The sequence below is a fragment of the Ornithorhynchus anatinus genome, chromosome 20 (genome assembly GCF_004115215.2).
Source record: "Ornithorhynchus anatinus isolate Pmale09 chromosome 20, mOrnAna1.pri.v4, whole genome shotgun sequence".
In the NCBI taxonomy this organism is placed as follows: domain Eukaryota; kingdom Metazoa; phylum Chordata; class Mammalia; order Monotremata; family Ornithorhynchidae; genus Ornithorhynchus; species Ornithorhynchus anatinus.
The window spans coordinates 5,023,191-5,043,731 of record NC_041747.1 but is presented as its reverse complement, the minus strand read 5'-3'; the positions used below and the strand labels follow the sequence as shown (position 1 = coordinate 5,043,731).

Genomic DNA, 20,541 nt, shown 5'->3' with positions numbered 1-20,541 from the left:
TGCTGCTTCATAGCTACCTCTCCTTGTCCTTTCTAAAAAGTCCATTCTGTTCTTGAATTGCCTCATGAGTGGAAAAGAACTGCCAACCAGCATTGTGTCCTAGAAATACTGCAGCTCTTTCTGACCTGCAGTTAAATTGGGTTTAACATGACCTGCTCTTCACAGAGCCTGGCTTCCTTATTACTCCAGAGTAAGATATTTAATGGGAAGATTTTTAATCTCAACAGATATTTTTGCTCTCTGGATATCAAAGTTCGTCTCCCATTCTGTATGAAACTGTCACTGTCATATGATTAAGATACTGTACCTGTTTCATAGCCTATAGTAGTCTACAGTGTTTTTGAGATGCAGAATGGACTAGTGGAAAGAATAAAGGCCTGGGAATCGGGGGCCCTGGGTTCTAATGCCAGCTCCACCCTTTTCCTGCGATGTGACCGTGGGCATATCATTTAAATTCTCTGTGCCCCAGTTTACTCATCTGTAAAATGGGGATTAAATGCCTGTTTTCCCTCCCCACCACAATGTGGGACAGGGACTATGTCCAACCTGATTACCTTGCCTTTACCCCAACAATTGATACAGTGCTAGCCATGTAGTAGACTGAGCCGCTTAAATACCACATTATAATTTTAAACATCGCAGTGGTTTTCTGGCATAGAGCAGTTAGTTTCATTATTCTGTTTTTTATGGAAACAGTAGATAGCTTCGTTGTTTATTCTATGGTCAAGTAGGGCTCTTTCTCCTACTGATGTTAATTTGTCTTAAAGACAAGGAAATGAGATGATTTGGAAATGAAAATAAATTGGACAAATTTATGCAGCAGTGCTCTGGTTGGAGAGGGTGTATTTCAACCCCGTAAACACCATCTTATCCAGTATATAGACATTTGGCAGGATCAAGAAGGGCGTGCTGAGAAGTATTCACACTTGGGTGCCTTTATTTGCATTATTACATTTAGAAGGCCCCAGGCATTATCACTTCCTTTTTTTTTAAAGTGGCAGAGTAATTTGGGATAGTGGTTATGCTTATCATCATCTGTCACTCAAATACCTCCTGTGCTAACAAAATATAATTTTTTTCCCCTCAAAGGATGGGTGTGTGCCATGTTTCAAACACATGTCAATATTAGTCTACTCTGCCTGATGATGAAGCTATTTGATTTAGCAGGCTGACTAACGGAAAGTAAATTAAAAACTCCCATTTACTCTTTAATGAGCAGGGACAACACCACTTGTCCAATTCTCTTAATTACTGTAATTTACAAATCAAGCACAAAAAATCTGTATGTTAAAAAAATCTTAAAGAAATAGTGGCATAGAGTGTTATGGTGGTAGTAACAGTTGGGGCAGAAAAGATCAGACTGTGAAAGCATGTTTCATTCACTTTCCCTAGTGTTGCCCGATAAACAGAAACTTTAACCTTGTACACAAAATTAATAAAAGTCCTAAGTAGGCTAGCTAAGCAAATGAAGTCTGAAATATTTCTTATGGATGAATGTCCCTGACTGTCCTAATGCCTTCATTTCCTAATTTCCAATTACATGCTATAAAAGGGATAAATTTAAAAGTATTTTAGGCTAGGAAAGGGTGACTATCCTAAATATCTGAATTTAATTTCAGTACTTAAAATGTCTGAGGAGCAACATGCAACATGTCCCTACAATTATTCAGTACTATGAAAAAAATCAAGAGACCTGAACAGATAGTAACTATGGAATTACAATGTAATACTGCAATTCTTTACAAAGAGTATTTCCTGATTTTCTGTATTAGTGTAGGTGGCAAATTCCAATTTACAGTTATGGGGGACTATAAGGCTGATTCTCGGACAGAAGCCCAAGCAGACAGATGGTGTTCGGGTGATTCTCTGTAGACAGCTACACTTGGCAGAGCTGGAACAACCACTCCCAGCACCTGCTGCGATGATCAAAATTCCTAGCCTGCACTCCAGGTTTCAAAAGCAAGGGGTGGGGGTGGAGGGGGTGGGGTGGAGGGAACACAGAGAGAGGAGAGAGAGAGACAGGAAGAGAGACAATATGTATGTATGTGTGTGTAGTAGAATGTGTCGACCAACTCTGTTGTACAGTATTCTTTCAAGATCTTAGTACAGTGCTCTTCACACAGTAAGTGCTCAATAAATACCATCGATTGATGGATTGATCTCTTGTTCCTTTTTTCTCAAAGCAGAATTCAAAACGTTCTAAACCCCCAAATTACAATAATCTCAAAATAAAATTTAAAATAGCTTACCTTCATCATTTTGCACTGCTTCACATCTGAGCTTGCTTTTATTTGCCAAGGACCACTAGAGTCTCCCAATTAACTAAAATAAACTCATTTCACATTGGGGTCCTTCTGGAAATTTACAAAGTTGTCCTATCCTTTGGCAAAATTACCTCCACTAAAACTTCGGTTTCAGGATTCACTAGTATAATAAAGTCTCATATATACTTATTCTAGGCATCAACATCATTAATGGTATTTGAGTGCTTACTGTGTACAAAGCACTATACTATCTCTAATAGCCTAATAATGCAGTGCAATTTTTTTGCCAAAATCATTATTGTGTGACAAATGCCACTTTTCACATTAGGACTGTGATATAATGGGATAAATCTGCAGATCATAATCCTATTTCTTAATGATTTTTCTGAGGACAGCCTTTGGCCCATTTGTAAAAATCCTTATGAAGAAATGCAGTGGAGCGTGGGTAGAAAGCAAGACTACTCTATTAATACATCAAGAACCTTTTTAATATAACATTTTTCTATCATGTTAGACTGATAAGAAAGAATTGCTAAATCATGGAACAAAAAATAAAATATTTTTATCCTCAGTATACATGCTCAAATTCTTAGCAAATAAAGAGCTCTCAATTTATAAATGCAATATAATCAACTTTCAGGTTTCCTATTAACATTTAAAAAATGACATTTTCCTATATCCATTTCCTCAACCTCAACGTACGTAAGCTCTCCAAACCAGAGTATGTGCAATTAGAAGACTGTATGTGATATGTGGAGAGAGAAGAAAACTGCACAAGATAGAAAGCAGAAAGGTTTTGAGAAGGCAGACTAAAGCCTAACTAAATACACTCAAAGGTATTGATTTTGGACTCTATTTTATCTCTTCTCTCTCTCCCTCTTTCACTATCTTCTCGTCACTGATCTTTAATTTGCTAATAGGCAGAAACCCATCGGGATGAAGGTGAGCAACAGGGTGAGGTAGAGGCACCATGTCTAGACTGTAAACTCACTGTGGACAGGTAACATGTCTTCCAACTCTGTTGCACTGTACTCTCCCAAGCGCTCTGCATGCAGTAAGCACTCAAAAACTACACTGATTGATGTCAAATTTGTTTTACCCAGATGTGAAGCTGGCCATGCTGTTCTGAAATCAAAGCAGCTGCATTCTCTCTCCTCTAACCTCTCGTTCTTTCACTGACAGTGGGAGCAAGAAAGAGAATAAAAGAGTGGGAACAGACATGGAATTGGTAACCCAGGCATGGAGTAACGGATGCAGAAGAAAAAGAAAGGAATTAGCAGCAATTATTAAGGAGTCATCTAAAAGAAGACAGCTCTTAGAGAGAGAAATTTTCCAGACCTGAGCTAAAATTATGATGGGAGAAAGGAACTAAAGGACTGAGATGATAATTTGAATCCGTGGAGAAAACCAAGAAAATGAACAAGGGAATGAAAATACCTGAGACTAGACTGGAGATCTTTGAAGGTTAAAACAAATAGTCCAAGTGAATTAAATCTAAAGAATTAACCTTTTATTTAGAAGCCAAGGACATTTCCTCTAATTTGATTGGTAGCATTGCACATCTACTGCTTCATTACTTTCAAAATGCTCCAAGGCACCATACATTTTGAAAAAAGAAAATCAGATTTTGAATTAAGATAAACTCAAAACTCCAATTTGTCTCTGAGATCTATGCATCATCCAAAGGTGCATTTTTTCCTTTCAAACACAGAGCCTACTTCTCCCCTGTTCAACTCTGGAAAGTCTGATGAAATATCATGATCATAAATCACAGGATTTGGAGTCAGAAGACCTGGGTCTGATCACTGGTCACCCCATTTTCCTTCTGTGTAACCTTGAGTATATCACTGTGTTTCCTTATCTGTAAAATGAGGACATTTTCTCCCCACTTAGACTGTGAGCCCCAAGTGTAAGAGACTGTGTTTGATCTGACCAAATTTGATCTACCCTAGCTACCCTAGCACAGTGCTTGGCACATAATAAGCACTTAACAAATACCATAATTATTATTACTGTTTGTGGATTTTTTTTCTACACAACCCCGAGTGCCTGTAATGCAACCTTCAAAACAGGGGATGAGTCAAGGGGATTAATTTTATCTGTTTAGATAACCCTTTAAAAAGGCTTAATAAAAGTGTTCTACACACCAGTAAGCACTCGTTATACACCACTGATTGAGTGATTAAAATACACATCAATAGAGAAATCTGATTGAGATACCTTTGAAAGATCCCTGAAGTTTCCTGGAAGGGTCAGGTCCAACTCCTCTGATTCATAGTTTGTTAAAACCCATGGAAACACGGGGTATTGGTTTAGGTCATTGTAAGTTCGGCCTATGGAAAAAAATACAGGAAATAAATCATTTTAGGCATCAGCAATTATGAAATTCTCTACCCGCTTTTACAAGAGAGAAACCAGGTATAGACTGCCACAACAGGACAAGTTTCCTTTTCATGTATTGCAATGTGCCTTCTGGCTATAGTAATCATTTATTTGTTCCTACTTGCCTCATCTCAATTAGTCCTCAGAATTTGGCATCAAGAATTGTTATGTGTAACATATGGGAATCAAAATATTCAAGACTGGCAATTTGAACCTGAACAATTTAACACTGTTAGCCTCTGATAAAAGAACGAACTACACAACATTCTTGAGTATTTTCCAAGAGGAAATAAAATAAACACATCCTCCAGGTTGTGGCTAATGAATTAAGGAAAAAAAGACCAAACTACATCTTTCTTCTGGCTATAGTTATTAATAATCAAATGATCTCTATACAGTTCTCTTAGCTAATAAAAGTACCCTGTTCTCCCTCCTACTTAAACTGTGAATCCCTTGTGGGACAGGGACTGTGTTCAAACTGATTATCTTATTTGTATCTACCCCAGTGCTTTATATGGTGCTTAACACACAGTACATACTTAAATACCACTCGCTATTATTAATAATAATGATGATAAATAGTGCTATGGATTATCCATTACACTCACAGTGTAAGCACCCAAAATCTGATCAATAGAATTTATTGAGTGCCCAATGTGTGGAGAAAATTGTTCTAAAACAATTGCGAAAGTACACTAGAGTTAGAACACATGATTGCTGTTCCTCAAAGAGTTTACAATCTAGCAGAGGAGCTTAACAGCCATGCACAGCCCAAAAGAGGTCATGTTCAATTGTCCAGCTTGAACTGGTCATTCCCTTCAGCCTCAACAAGGAATGCTATGGAATTGACCTGTTCAATGAGGATAAGAAACATTTGTGTGAAGTAGCTTCCGATTGAGTAACAGTGGAAGACCTTGGTTAAGAGGCCGGGGCCAAGATTTCACTCGGGGCCCTTCCGAGCCTGGAGTGATGGATGGGAAGGGAAGGAAACTTTAAGCTGCAGCCATCTTGGGTGTTAGCACCTGCAAATAAGGAATAACCCATTATCCCAAGATGCATGCTTCAGGGGGTTTTGCATTTGGAACAGCTCTGGAAATGCCTGGACTTTCACATGGATATTGCTATTACTAGGATCCCTTATGTTCTTGAACAGAACTCAAGCTCCAGGAGACCCCTGGAATCCCTGAGCTCCACATATCTGCAATAAAGAAAACAAGGAGCTCTAGACTAGCAAGCAGTAGGAAAAAAAAAAAAAACAAGAACAAACAGCTCCAAAATGTTCAAATGTTGCTTCCACGTGTCAACTCAAAATTTCAGGTATCCACATACAAGGGGCAGACAGGTGAAACAATGGCTTCAAATAAGATCCATTAAAAATGACAGTAGTGAATCCCAGTTTAAAGAAACTGATTTGTCTCACGTAAAATACAGTGCTTTCCCATGGTCATTGACTGAAAATGACATTGAGGATTCAGATGAAAACCACATATCTGTGTACAAACATCTCTAACATGATATACGACTATCTTGGTTTAAAGATGAAGCAATACTCATTCATCTATCTATATGTTTTTGAAAATATCTGCATGTAGATGTGAATGTGTGAACATGGGTGTGTGTGTGTGTGTGTGCCTATAAAGGAGTCAGTGAAAACAGACACACACATACACATACAATTCCCACCCTCCCCGAACCCTGAGGTGAACATTTAGTTCTGCTGTGGCTGATTTTTAGTCCTATCCCAATCTGTCTCTATCTGTTTAGACCCTGGCCAGATTCCTGGGCTAACAAAACTAGAGTATGGAAACACAGCTTTCCTTCTTCTAGATAGTATTGGCAGTTCTACATAAAAAATCTGCCAGTGGTAGTGAAATATAAAACTCTCATTGCTTGACAAATACCCATTTCTACAGGAAATTTTGGTAAACAGCTATGTCATTTTAAAACAAATGACAACAGAGGTATTACATTTTATTTTGGAATTCTAACACATTGGTTACAGAAAATTTTATATTAATATATTCCATTACTTTAAAAGGAAAATGTATAATAAATGAATATATATTTGACTAGATAATATACCTAAGTCTATACATTAGTATACAGTCTACATACATATAAACTATATATATTACATATACACATGCACACATACACCATAAGCCCAAAGAGAATAGATAATTGAACATTTTGAAAATATTGCTAATGTAATCTCAAAAATCTACTTCAAAAGGGATGAAATCTGGCTCCAAGAATAACCAAAAATTTTTAAAAAGAAAAGCTCTTTTTCCATCAGCTTTTGGCATTTTACAGACCCAGTTTTGTGTGAAAACTGATTTCATTGCCGTTTATCTTATTTTAAGGTTTTAAGTTCTGAGTTCATTCTTTAATGTTCTATTTAATTTTTTGTAATTCTAATATAAAATAATTCAAATTAAAGTATAATTCAGTTTAAAAAGTATTAAACCTATGTAAAATTTTCAATTCCAATATATTTTATAAAAAACTATATTCATTGAGTTTTATTAATTTGTTAGTTTTTTTAAAATATGACATTGGAAAGTAATGGGCTTTATGTTAATTACATAATATAATTATTAAAATATGAAAAGAGTGTCTTCAAATATCATGGGTTTTACCATCTATGATTTTTCAAGAATCGACATCACTGTTTAAGCATTTACCAGCATTATCTCTCAGATCAAAAGTAGTTTTTTTCCCCACTACCGGTAGCTGAGTAAACTTAAAAGGGAGAGACTGCTCTTTTCCAAAGCAATACATGTTTGGCTTTTGTTCAATTTAATATGGACATAGCAATATTATGTTCAAGAGAAGAGATCATTTAATACATTAAACCTGCCTGCACTTGGTAGATTTCATACCTATTTTAGCAGGCCAGCAGATTTTTCACCAACTAGGCTTATAAAGATCAATGCTAAAGGCTGAATATTAAATATTGCAAGCCTATGACGCTAATCTACTTGAACAATAAAACTGAGGCACAGTAAATGAGAGCTCAGAAACACCAGATATGTTTCTTCATTAAAAAAAAACTTTTTAATTAAACCATCCAATTTAATGTTTTTATATGGCACTTTAGTTTTGAAGGTAAAATGATCTAGAGACAGCTGACAAAGAAATTATAACTGCAATTCCTTGGTGAAAATGTTAATGACAGCAAAATATTGTTTAATTAGATGATTGCAGCATCTGGATTAACACTCTTTAAGAGCGATGTTCCTGTGCTTGTCTGCTTCTTCACACTTTACAGACATTTTGTCATCTCTAGGTCATTAGGAAAGAATTTTTAATGATTTTTCTGGAAGCAAGCAGTTCGAGTTACATCTAATTAGATGACAATAATAGGCCCAACACATGCAGTAGCTAAATATATACATAATTAACCAGTGAGGGCTTGTACATCACAGGATAAAAAAAAGTGGAAAATGCTAAACAGGAGAAAAGGTTGGGGGCTGAGAGAAGTTATGCTGAATTCATTAGCTGATCATATTAAAAAAAATCACAAACCTTAAAAAAAACTTATCGAGTACACAGAATCACTTATGAGAAGATATGCTCACAATTATTTCCCTTTTTCAGAAGCCACGGCAGACAGAGCCCATCTTTCTAAGAGGATATTTGGTTACATTTAAAACAATCTGGATTGTATCTTTCAGAAATATATTCGGCAAGAAAGTGAACTTAAGAACTATAGGCTGAAATGTGATTTCTACTTCAATTCTGAACACCACTGTATTTGCCAATACAAATATACAGGCTTTTAAACAATTAAGACCTTTTGGATGTTATCTTTAAAGGCAGTGCTTTTTGACTGTTTGCTGGTTATATTTCAAATGAGCACAAATTCTTTCCTGTTTCAGTTATTTACATCTTCTTTTTAAACACACGGCTCTGAAAAGGAACTGTATGTGTTCAGTGTCTGCATCAAGGCAGAGGTGATTTGTCCCTGTGCTTTAAGAAACAAATGCAACCCTTCTGAAGAGGAGAAAAGGTGTGTCCCACAGGTCGCTTTGAAATCAAGTTATGAATAGCAGAGAGTCCAAAGTGAGTAGCAGATTTCTCCCCTTCAGATTTCACTTACAGACTGAAAAAGTAAAGCATGAAATAAAATGTCTAACCAAAGGAGTAACTTTGGGCAGGGAATGCGTCTACCAACTCTGTTATATTGTACTCTACAAAGCTTTTAGTACAGTGCTTTGCAAACAGTAAATGCTCAATAAACATGGTTGATTGACTGGTTGAAGACACAGGCCAAAACGAACATGCAAGGGAGTGAGTGGAGGTGAGAGGTCACTAATTCCATACATCCACAGACAGTGCTCAAAAGCCAAAAATGCTACTTCCCTCCATTTCAAATGATGGAGGAACCCAGACAAAGCAATGGATATGACATCACTTCACTTCCTTAACCAGGGAAGTTGAATTATTTTTTTTAATGGTATTTGTTAAGCACTACTGTGTGACAGCCACTATTCTAACAGCTGGGATAGATACAGGGTAATCAACTTGGACACAGTCCATGTCCCACATGGGGCTCCCAGTCTTAATCCCCCTTTTATAGATGAGGTGATTGAGGCACAGAGAAGTTAAGTGACTTCCCCAAGGTCACAGAGCAGACAGGTGGAGGAGCTGGGATTAGAACACTGGTCCTTCTCACTACCAGGACTATGTTCTATCCACTGGGCCATGCCGCTGCCCAGCTTCTCCTAAGAATTGTTCAAGAATCAATACAGAAATCACAGTTGGGTCTGGGTTGCTCAGTGATGTACAAAACTCCAGTCAGTTGGTTATCTGGCTACTCAGAGGAACTCTCCAAACTTTCCATCTACCTAAGATAAGCAAGGGCATTTGGGTGTTAATTTTTTGCTTGGAAAACTCAGAAATTCTTTGTATAATTCAAGCAAAATGAAGCCTGAAGCATACTAATAATTTATAAGAGGCTTTGGTAAAATTATGAAAAATCTTCAATGCACAGTACTGCAGTTGGATGTCAGATTGTAATTTTAACAATTTTTAAACTCAAGTTCCAAATGCTTGCCAGGTAAAGATGATGATGATAATGGCAATAATAATAATGGCAATAATAATTGTGCTATTTATTAAGCACTTACTATGTGCAAAGCACCCAACTAACCCCTGGGTTAGATAAACTAATCAGGTTGGACACAATCCTTGTACCACTTGGGACTCACAGTCTAAAGTGAAGAGGAAACAGGGATTTAATACCCATTTTACAGAGATGAGGAGGCTGCGATCTAGAGAAGATAAGTGACTCAGAGCATCTCTCTATCCCATTCAGAACAAAAAAAAAATAATGAAAGAAAATTAATAAATATTCCATTTCTTGGTCTCAAGTTACATAGAAAATTGAATATAATTTGTCATCTACTATAATTTGTCATTGATACACTTGAGGGAATGATCAAGTCTTATGTATAATGGTATTCTCTGCCCAATAATGAATATGACCTAAAATTCATTTCACGTTACTGATGCTCTTATAAGTAAAAACACCACACACTCGGAATGTTCTGAATCCCACTGTATAAAGCTTCTAGCTCAATTCTCCCAACAGGTAGTTAGAAATCACTCTTTTGGGAGGCGAGTTTATTATGTCCAGCAAGCAGATTCCATTGTTCTCACATCCCAAACCGACTGCATCGGGGTTGGCAGCACTCATGGCTCTCAAGGAGCAAAAGTCCTCAGTGCAAATTCAGCCACAAGAAGATCTGGAATGACTGCTACAGAGTTTCAGTTCCCTGGAGTTCACCTAGAAGAGGCTCTGGGGAACATGGTGACTGTGCTGTCACAAGCCTACCATATCCATCACAGAGAAAACACTCCAACATGCAAACCTTATTGTTTAGTTATCTGTCCTACCTTAAACTAGGTGCAAGCACTTAGTACAGTGCTCTGCACACAGTAGGTGCTCAAATAAATATCACTGATTGACAGAACAAGAGTCATCTAGATTGAGCAGATGATGGACTGATAGAAAGAGGCTCTGCTGTCAACAGATGCAGTTAGGCTGAAAGACTGGCTTCTACAAAAGTCCACGAGTTAACATACCTGGCTTTCAAATTATCTATTTACACTGTACAATCTATGAATTGTACAGTACCTATATTTGCAAAGACTAAAAATCAGCACACTTGTGCCAAACAATGATAGATTGTAAACTTGCTGTGGGCAGAGCATGCACCTGCTAAATCTGTTACATTCTTACATTGTACTCTTCCAAGGGTTTAGTAAGTGCTCAGTAAAAATGATTGATTGATTGGTTGACAGACTGATAGGGCACCAGAGATGTGAAACTACAAAGAACACATATCACCTTTCCTGAGAGGGCCCTGGCCAGGCATAACCTGTAACTATGTTTTTGGAGTAGAATGGTCTAGAGGAAGCACAGAACTGAGAGGCAGGAGACCAGAGATCTAGTCCCAAATCCACCACTTGCCTATTAGTCTTCGGTCTCTGGACCTCAGCTTCCTCATATGCAAACATGGAAATAAAGACCCATTTTCCCTTCCCATTAGATTGAGAGACCCATGTAGCACATGGACTGTGTCTGATCTGATTGATTTATTCATTGATGGTATTTGTTAAGCGCTTACTATGTGCCAAGCACTATACTTAGCACTGGGGTAGATACAAGGTAATCAGGTTGTCCCACATGGGGCTCACAGTCTTAATCCTCCTTTTCCAGATGAGGTAACTGAGGCACAGAGAAGTTAAGTGACTTACCTCAAGTCACACAGCTGACAAGTGGCAGAGCCTGGGATTAGAACCCACGACCTCTGACTCCCAAGCCTGTGTTCCTTCCACTGAGCCATACTGCTGATGGCATTTTATTCATTCATTCAATAGTATTTATTGAGCGCTTACTATGTATACAGCACTGTACTAAGCACTTGGAGTGTACAATTTGGCAACAGATAGAGACAATCCCTGTCCAATAATGGGCATTTTATCTACCCCAGGGCTTAGCACATAGTAAGTGCTTGACAAATACCACATGAAAATGGTTGGAAATGAAAACAGACAGAAAGTGAAATCTGCCAAGATTTCTGAAAAGCACGGAAAACTCATTGTGAGGATTATAAAGAAGTTGAAGCCTATGAACTCAAATTGAACACTATTTCTACTTTCAAAGGTCCAGTCAAGTTGGTGTACTTTAATTTGAGCTGAAGAATAAAACTGAGATAAATAGAGAGATAGATATTGGTGATCTGCATTTGGTGATCCAATTGTTAAGGGACAGACAATTCCTAGTCCTCTTTTCAGGAGGATCACTAAACAGCTTTCCTCCACCTGCTTATAATAATGAAGACAAAGGGCACAACTGAGGTTCCGCCCTTTCTCTCTACAACTCACAAAGTGTTGAAATCAAGGTCCTGAGGAAAGACAAAATGACAGGTTTTAGTGTAAGAATGAAAATCCAATCAAGGAGCATATTAATTATGATGCTTTCACCCTCTGTGGGAGAGTGAGTGACTCTGCCTAATTAAAGACCTTGGTAGATTTTGCTGCTGAGAGAGGGACTGAGAGCTCATGACTGAGCTTTCTTCTGTATGCTGGAAATGGAAGAACAGACAATCGTCAGGAGGCTTACTGACCGACAATAGCCATTTCACGATCACCAGGATAACAAGGAAAAGGGTGGGGAAGTCTCATATGCATGTCTAGTCAGATACAACAGCAAAACACAACAATCTCTTATTAATTCACAAATATAGCACCGCCTGTGTCTAAGGCAGTTATTCATTTTTGGAATCATCTAATCTGATTTTTATATTTTTTTTGAAGGCCTGAAAAAGAAAGTACGCTATAACCCAATCATGCCACAATCCAGGTGACATCTGTACTAGGCAGAATACTGTTGTTATTCTCCTGTCTAGTTTCTGTTACTGAGAATGACGAAGTAGAGAAATTACATTTTCCCATTATTATTTCCAGACACTCTCTGGAAATGGTTTGTTGACTCTAATAAAGCTTCAGACAAAGCTGTCAGCAAAGAAAATGTCAGAAGGAGAGCCTGGAACAGCCTCTGCAACAATAAATGAATCTCAAGCCTCAGTGATAGGTTGTGCATTTTCTGATACAATTTCATGTGGATACTTCAGAGTCTATCATAAATGCTGCAACTGAATTGCGAAGAGATAAATGTACTCTGTCAAGTCACGGTGCTCATGATTTTGACAAACACAAACACATTATGAAGGATTAAAGAGTTAGATGCCTCACCTGCTATAGTATTGAGGAACATTAGGTATTCAAAGTTGGAAATTTCCCGTCTCTGCCAGCGCTGAGTCATGTTGGAGGATTTATAAAGCTGTCGGGGAGTGGCCAGGGATATTCTCCTAGCAATTAAACACAAAGGAAAGATTTTAAAACAATGACTCTTAATTTCAGGAAACAAAAACAGCTATTGCTATCTGTACTTTCTAGTAAATATTTTAGAGAAGTCTATGCAGCCCATTATTCTTGCAATGAGAAATAATTGTTTACATTCAATCATGGATTTTTGCCCAGCCTGCCTGACGATCTAATCGGAAAATGGCCAGCTACCAAATCCCTTGTGCGGTCCAAAAGAGTCACTTTAAAGGCCACCACATTTGGTGTAATACATATTTAAATGGGACTACTTAAACTAGGCTGTTCAGAAAGTAATCACACTATCGATCTGCCATCAACAAACGGTCAGGTTTTGTAAGTGATAGGAAACAGTGAGCTGCATCAAGAGTCGAACTCCCAGCATCTGCACCAGAGCACTGCATGCCAGGTCATCCAGCCATTCGTCTCATTGCTTGTCCGGACTTTGATTCCACCACCGCTCCTTGGTTACCACCCTGCGCTCTGGCTGACTTTCCCCCCATTAGATCCCTCCTCCTCTCCCCCAAATTGAGGCGGGGGGGAGGATCAGCAGAGGAGATGATCTCAGAACAGAGACTCTGTTGTCACCACCTTCTCCACGCAGTCCCCAGCTACCATCTCTGCCGGGCACAGAAGGTACAAAAATGCCGTCGGTGCCTGTCGGGCCAGATTCTTAGACTGTAAGCCCGTCAAAGGGCAGGGACTGTCTCTGTTACCTATTTGTACATTCCAAGCGCTTAGTACAGTGCTCTGCACATAGTAAGTGCTCAATCAATACTACTGAATGAATGAATGAATTCTCCCCCAATACCTATTCAATCCCCGGTAATCAAGTGGGCACTGAGAGAGGGTCATGAATTCTTTCCGGTGACTAGTGCACCATTTAGAGCATTACTATACTAACTGCTAATAGGCAATTTGCAAGGCTACTGAAGTTTGGTTTGGTTTCAGTCACAAGTTTTAAAACAAAACAGCAACAAACTGATCGCAGGACAGAAGAGTGAGTTTAGTTTAAGTCAAATGCATCTTTAAGAACAGCGGCTACTCAATCACATGTGCTTATTGGCTTTGGTCTCTGACTCTTGAGACTAACTATGCCACATTTGATCTTGGCCAGGTTAGGGAAGAAAAATGACCCTGGAAACTTATGCCACCCAATAAATACCATTGATTGCTACTGATCCAGGTCCTCCCCAATCCTCTCCCCTGTCTGGGCCATCTTTGCATGGGGTTAGGCCATGGAAGCAGACAGAGAAGGGTGCAGAGAGTATGGAGACCTGGGGTGACAGGCTGTATCCCTGGATTTCTGAAGCTGGTCACTGGTCTTAGGGGCTGGGGTCAGGATCCCCACTTGGCACTATGACCCTGGAAGTGAAATAGAGGAACCAGCGTGGGAAACTCTGGAGATCTCTGCTGTGACCAGGAAACTCCCAGCACTAACTTTTGTTTGCAACTCCTTCGGCCTGGGCCCAAGAAGAAGCTGCACTGATTCTAGAACTCCTGGGGGCTTCTCCAAGGCAGTGGCCAATTCTGCAGTAGAAGGGGTGGCACTTTAGCCCAGGTTTATAGTAGGTTTCTGAGAGCACCTTTCTGGAGTGTAAGCTCCTTGTGGGCAAGGAATGTGTCTACCAATTCTGTTATATTGTACTCTCTCTAGCCCTTAGGATAGTGCTCTGCATACACTAAGTGCTCAATAAATGACTGATTAATTGATTGAGAGACAATATGGCTCAGTGGGTAGACTAGTCTCTGAGTATTTCTCAGTCTAGGTGTCTACATGAAAAATTTTACTTCAGTTCTGACACTAGCTTCCTGAGCAAATCACATAGACTCACTCTCTAATTTTTATGTAAAACTTAATTTTAGGTAAACATATAATGTACCCTATCAACATTGTCGGCTCTCTTAAATGCCAGGAGTGGTTATCCTGAAATATTTCCATTCCTGTGAGACCTTAAGTTATATTTGCTGCTGGTAATATCTTCTATCCACATCTACAGTGAAGCATTTTTAAGATTGGTCTGTGGAACCAAGGGGCAACCGGCAGATCTTAGTATTTGGATTTCTGCCTCAACAAAGAGTAAGAGCCTGCTATCACACAAAGACCTTCCTAAAGATTTCTTTGTACATGATTGATATAACAGACCACAATGGCTCCAAAGGAACCATTCGAGTCTATCGTGTTAATTTAGCTGCCATGTGTTTGCATACTTAAAGGCCCCTTTCTGTCCTTTTGAATGCAAAAACACATTATTTTAATATATCAAGATTACATTACAGCAAGGTTTTTAAACACCGGGCTGTGGTTTTCATTTCTCCACCCACGGTTTCCAGGTCCAAGCTTCAGTATTACTGAGGTATTTTTGTTGTTGCTGTCTTGTTTTTATAACCTGCGCATGTAGCCCAGAAGGCGCAGGCAGCTGTGTTACAGGCAGTATGGTCTGTCTCGAAGAGGTGGGCATTGCTATGTCCCTCTGTGGACCTGCCACACGATGGAGATGCTAGGATACAATAATGCTCACAACACCCTGGTTCCTGTTTCCCCTGGGACTGCAAGGTTGCCTAGAGGTACATGTGCAGAGCCCTGCCTCAGAGCAAAACTGTGCCCCTCTCATTCCGCCAACTCCTTCTCCTTTGTAAGGGAGACTGTGAGCCCCAGGTGGGACAGGGATTGTACCCAACCAGTTTTGCTGGTATCCATCCCAGCACTTAGTACAGTGCTTGGCACAGAGTAAGCGCTTAACACATAACATGACTATTTTTACTATTATTACCTGCCAAGTTTAGGTACCCTGACCCCAGCATTCTTCCCTCAAAATCACTTAGTACAGTGTTCTGCACACAGTAACTGTTCAATAAACAACACCGAGGAGGAAATTAGACACACTTTACACATGTACAGAGTAGGATCACAAGATTCAAAACCTCCATATGGGCAATAGGGGGAGTGCAGAAGCTGATTTTCTACAAGTTGTGCCACATACGTCACTAGCTTCCCAGGCCGGCTGCTACATCTGTCAGTGTAGAAAGCTTAAGCAGCAACTCCCTTCCTAGCCACCCCTTCTTCCTTAGGATGGGGGGTAATACGGATGTGGGTGGATGCACGAGCCCTGGGGACACTGATCTAGAGTGGGCATCGAAAAGACAGCCATTTGGAAGCTGACAGTAGCAGAGGATCTGCACTCTTGCACCTCTCCCGAGAGGGACAAGGTTGGATTGTTGCTGAGGCGACTATTTTTTCTTCTCTCTCAGCATGGGACAGACTGCTTTCTCCTGCTAAACTTTCTCCTTTCCATCTATGGGTAATCCAGACTGGTGGAAGAGCAACCTGGCTCTTCCCCTTCCTATTTCCCTCCTGAGACAGAAGTGAAAAGATTTCTCTGTTTTTAACCAAGTAAAAACAAGAAATAAAAATGGCAATCTATGCAAGAATAAGTCAGTTTCTGGATATAACAATATCCCTCATCTAATGATACACTGTGTATTTCCTCTATTAGATTATTTTCTCTACGTATTTTCTCTACAAGAGTACCTTGGTGACTGAGTACAGGCCTCTGGAAAATACATTCTGAAGTTTGTATTTTCCAAAGGCTTGTACACAATCACCATTTAAAAGGTAATCTTGTCTGCCTAGTATGGTATCCTACTTCCCTGACCGAAGTTGAGTTGCCATGATACAATATGTATTTTTTTCAGTGCAGACTCTTGAAACACTCTTACAAATAACAAATTAGGAAAGCCAAGATACTGTCAATAATTGCTGGTGCAACACAAATTATTTTACATTGTAATAATCATCTACATATGCAATACACTACACTAGGCTATAAATATGCAAGAAATATGTTGTTGATTTATGGCTGCTTCTAGGATATCTTTGGTAAAATGGTTCGGGATTACGATAGTTTTCAAGTGTAAAACATACAAAATAGCCAATTAATTTCTGCAACTTTAAGATTCCTTAAAATGTTAGCTTTCCACCTGCTAACAATTAAGTGACATTTTCCTGCAAATCATTCCAATGAGATAGAGACTCTCTATGTTCCTGGTAACAATTGTGATTATTAATCAGAGCAGAATGACCACATTTGTGGATCACAATTTTTGAATTTAGAGCTTGCTAACAAACCCAACCAACCTGTTAGGCACCATAATTACCTGGCTTGTGGCAGACCATAGCTGGTTCCTACCCCGACCCGGGGCAAGCTGTATACAACTTTTTTCACTGTGGCTTGGTCGGGAAAATTAAACATCACCGAGGCTGTGGAGAGAAGAGGAAACATTGGTTTAGAAAAAACGCCAAGGGCTAAAATGGGTATTTTCTCTATCAAAATACAATAATTCCCTTTTAAAACCGTTTCTTCCAAATTATCCTCAGAAATGCAGGGCGAAGAAGAGAACATTTTCATATTAAGACACCTCTTTTACTGGCTGCAGGAAGAATGCATTAACAGAGAGGAAAGGGGCAGGAAAATTATTCAGGAAACAATCTCAAATACATTAATTTTTGTATGGATAACAATATCAAAATCTACTAGTAAATATTTCAATGAAATAACCCCAAGAACATACTTCTGTTTGCCATAAAAACTTCCAAGGCGGTGTTTTGTAGAAGGTAACGTCTTGAAAATACAGCTCGAATCTCGCTGAACATCCATTTTCCATGAAGACCCTCTGTATACGCAAGAACCTTTAAATGAAAGTTGTAAAAGTACCACTTAATACAAGAAAATTGAACAATATCTTCAAATGTCACCGTTAATGCTTTAGGAAATAGCAGATAGGCTTGGTCATTGAACATCTAACCTTCAGGCCACTTCACTGAAGATGAAATGAATACTATTTGCAAAACAGCAGACAGAGTTAATTTCCCCCATTTTGTTGATGATGAAATGGAGGGCCTCAGAGATTAAGTTACTAGGTCGATGTCACAGAGATGCAACGGCAGAAACAGCATCAGAATTTTCTGAACCTGAATTTAGTCTCTTTGGAACACCTTTCACTTTGAAAAATGAAAAGAGTGGTGGAAGTCACAGAAATGCCCACTAAATAAAACATGTTAAAAGCCCAAACTATGTGTCATTGTTTCATCGCTATGAGTAAAAAATCCAGCAATGCCTAAAAGCTATTACTATAGGATTTATATAACTGTTCTCTAGATTACAAGCTTTTTGTGGGTAAGGAACATGTCTATCAACTGAGTTATATTGTACTCTCCCAAGCGTTTGACACGGTGCTCTACACACGGTAAGTGCTCAATAAATGTGATTAATTGATTCTAACGCAGCCAATCTGCATCAAGGAAGGCTGCCAAATTCTCCCCCACTTGGTCCAACTGCCGAAGCCTACCGGCAACCACTTTGTTCCTGACATCCACAGCAATTATTTAAGCCCTATATTTGTGTGTTGCACTGTCCCCCTTAGACTGGAAACTCCTTGTGGGCAGGGATTGTATTTACCAACTGTATTGTAATCTCCCAAGCACTGGATACAGTGCTCTGCACACAGTAAGCACTCAAAAAATACCACTGATTGAATCCAGGAGCTAGTGCATATACAGTCAAGTTATCATACATGCCTAGTAAAACAAAGAGCTTAAAATCTGAACATGGACAGCCAAGGCAAAGAGAAATATCCAATTCATAACAAAAATGAGGATCAATCCAAATTGTGTGGACAGATCAATCATTAGAAGAGTTTCTCCTGCTCCAGGGAATCCAAATATCCCCCAAGTCAAGAAACAATGGGCTCTGGCCCTGCTTTGAAAATACAGGAGAAGGTCCCATCATTGGGCATGGGGTGAGGGAGGAAAAGGGAGCAGGTTGAGAGAGCTGGATCCCTGGCTACAAGTCTCACTGGACCTGATTTCTAGGTTTCTACCCACTGTTATCATTCCCAGGATGCTAGCGAGGAGGTTTGGAGGTAGGGTTACCTAAAGCTCCAAGATCCCGGGGTGCTCCAGAATTTGAACCCTTCACAACGTTCCCAGCAGGGTCCCAAAAGGTTGTCTCGTAGCTCTCGGCTATTCCTGAAGGGGGGAAGAGTGGACGAGAACCCCAGAGGGCATCTTATTCCCGGAAATTATCCCAAGGCCCACTCTGGCCAACCTGACATAGGCTCCTAAGGTCATAATGTAATTCAGCAACCCCATCTGGGACACTTCTTCTTGGATCTCTGGTGTCTGCACATCAGGTGTCCTTCCTGCTCTTCAGAATTGGGGTGGAAAATGGGACTTTGCCATACACAGCATCAGATGGAAGGAACCAAAGTGGGAGGAGCTTAAATTCATGCTAACAAAGACAACATCTGCAAAATCCAAAAACACCCTCTCCTCTCCCTTCTCTAAAGTCTGCTTGAAATCCACACCCTCCACTGATTCTAGAAACATATATGCCACTAACAGTCTCGGCACCACAAACCGAAAAACCTGCAGATAAAATAAATATTTATTAGCTTATCCTCTTGCTCTAATGTCATGTGTAAGAATTCTCAACTATATTTACGCCAGCCCTGATGTCCTCAGTGGAAATGGGGAACAGCTGCTCTCTCCCCACGCACAGCATTCCAAATATACTTGAAAACAGCTACCAAATCCCTTTGGTCTCCCTTCTCCAGGAGAAATAAGCCTAGTTTCTTTAGTTACTTCTGATAAGATCCACACATCCTTTTGCTCACTCTACAATATTCCCCAAGAATTTTCTAGCATACTATCTTCAGAACTTATGAGATTTAAGGGTTTTACTACATGACTAACACTCTGCAAAGCACTGGGAGAGAATGAGATCTGACACAGTCCCTGTCCCAAATGGGATTCACAACCTAAGAAATCTCAATTCTAGGACCTTAGCCTGGACCCAAATAGCTACTGCTGTAAATAATATGAAGACTGGCATATGCTCTATGACCACTGGAGTGACAGATTGCAAACTCAGAATCCCAAGAGCCATTGGTGAACTTCAACCGTTGATGGTTTCAAAAACTGAAATAAACCCATGGATAGGCTCAATCATGAAATGATTTTGGTGGACAACTGAGTCTCCTTTGTTTGGCTGGAAGGGGCTGAGGCAGGTGAGCCATCCTCACCATGCCCCAGTACCCCTCTCCTTTTAGCCACCCTTACCACCACCCACCAGTAAGAAGAGGGAAGAGAAGAAATGCATTTGCTATTTTATAATAATAATAATAATAATAGTTAAGTCCTTGGCACAAAGTTCTAAGCAATGAGGTAGATACAAGCTAATCAGGTTGGGCACAGTCCCTGTCCCACATGGAGCTCACGGGCTAAGTAGTAGGGAGTACGATTGAGTCCCCATTTTACAGGTAGGTCACTGAAGCACAGAGAAGTTAAGTAACTTGGCCAAGGTCACACAGCAGATACAAGGCAGACTCAGGATTAGAACCCAGGTCCTCTGTCTCCCAGGCCCATGCTCTTTCCACTAGGCCATACTGCTTTTCAAAACATCAACTACTTAGGATTTAAGAATTCAAAATTAAGCCATAT

At 39.6% G+C, this 20,541-nt stretch overlaps 1 protein-coding gene across 8 annotated transcripts in view; it reads right to left on the bottom strand.

Annotated features, from left to right (window-relative positions):
* NBEA (neurobeachin) overlaps window positions 1-20,541 on the bottom strand; it is a 395,298-nt gene that overhangs the window by 63,411 nt on the left and 311,346 nt on the right. For all 8 annotated transcript variants that reach the window (XM_029048269.2, XM_039914901.1, XM_039914903.1 and 5 more), the window contains 4 exons: window positions 17,613-17,730; window positions 17,199-17,301; window positions 12,912-13,027; window positions 4,485-4,597 (listed from right to left, as the gene is read on the bottom strand). In XM_029048269.2, coding sequence (XP_028904102.1) covers window positions 4,485-4,597; window positions 12,912-13,027; window positions 17,199-17,301; window positions 17,613-17,730 — 450 coding nt within the window. The remainder of the gene's footprint in view (window positions 1-4,484; window positions 4,598-12,911; window positions 13,028-17,198; window positions 17,302-17,612; window positions 17,731-20,541) is intronic.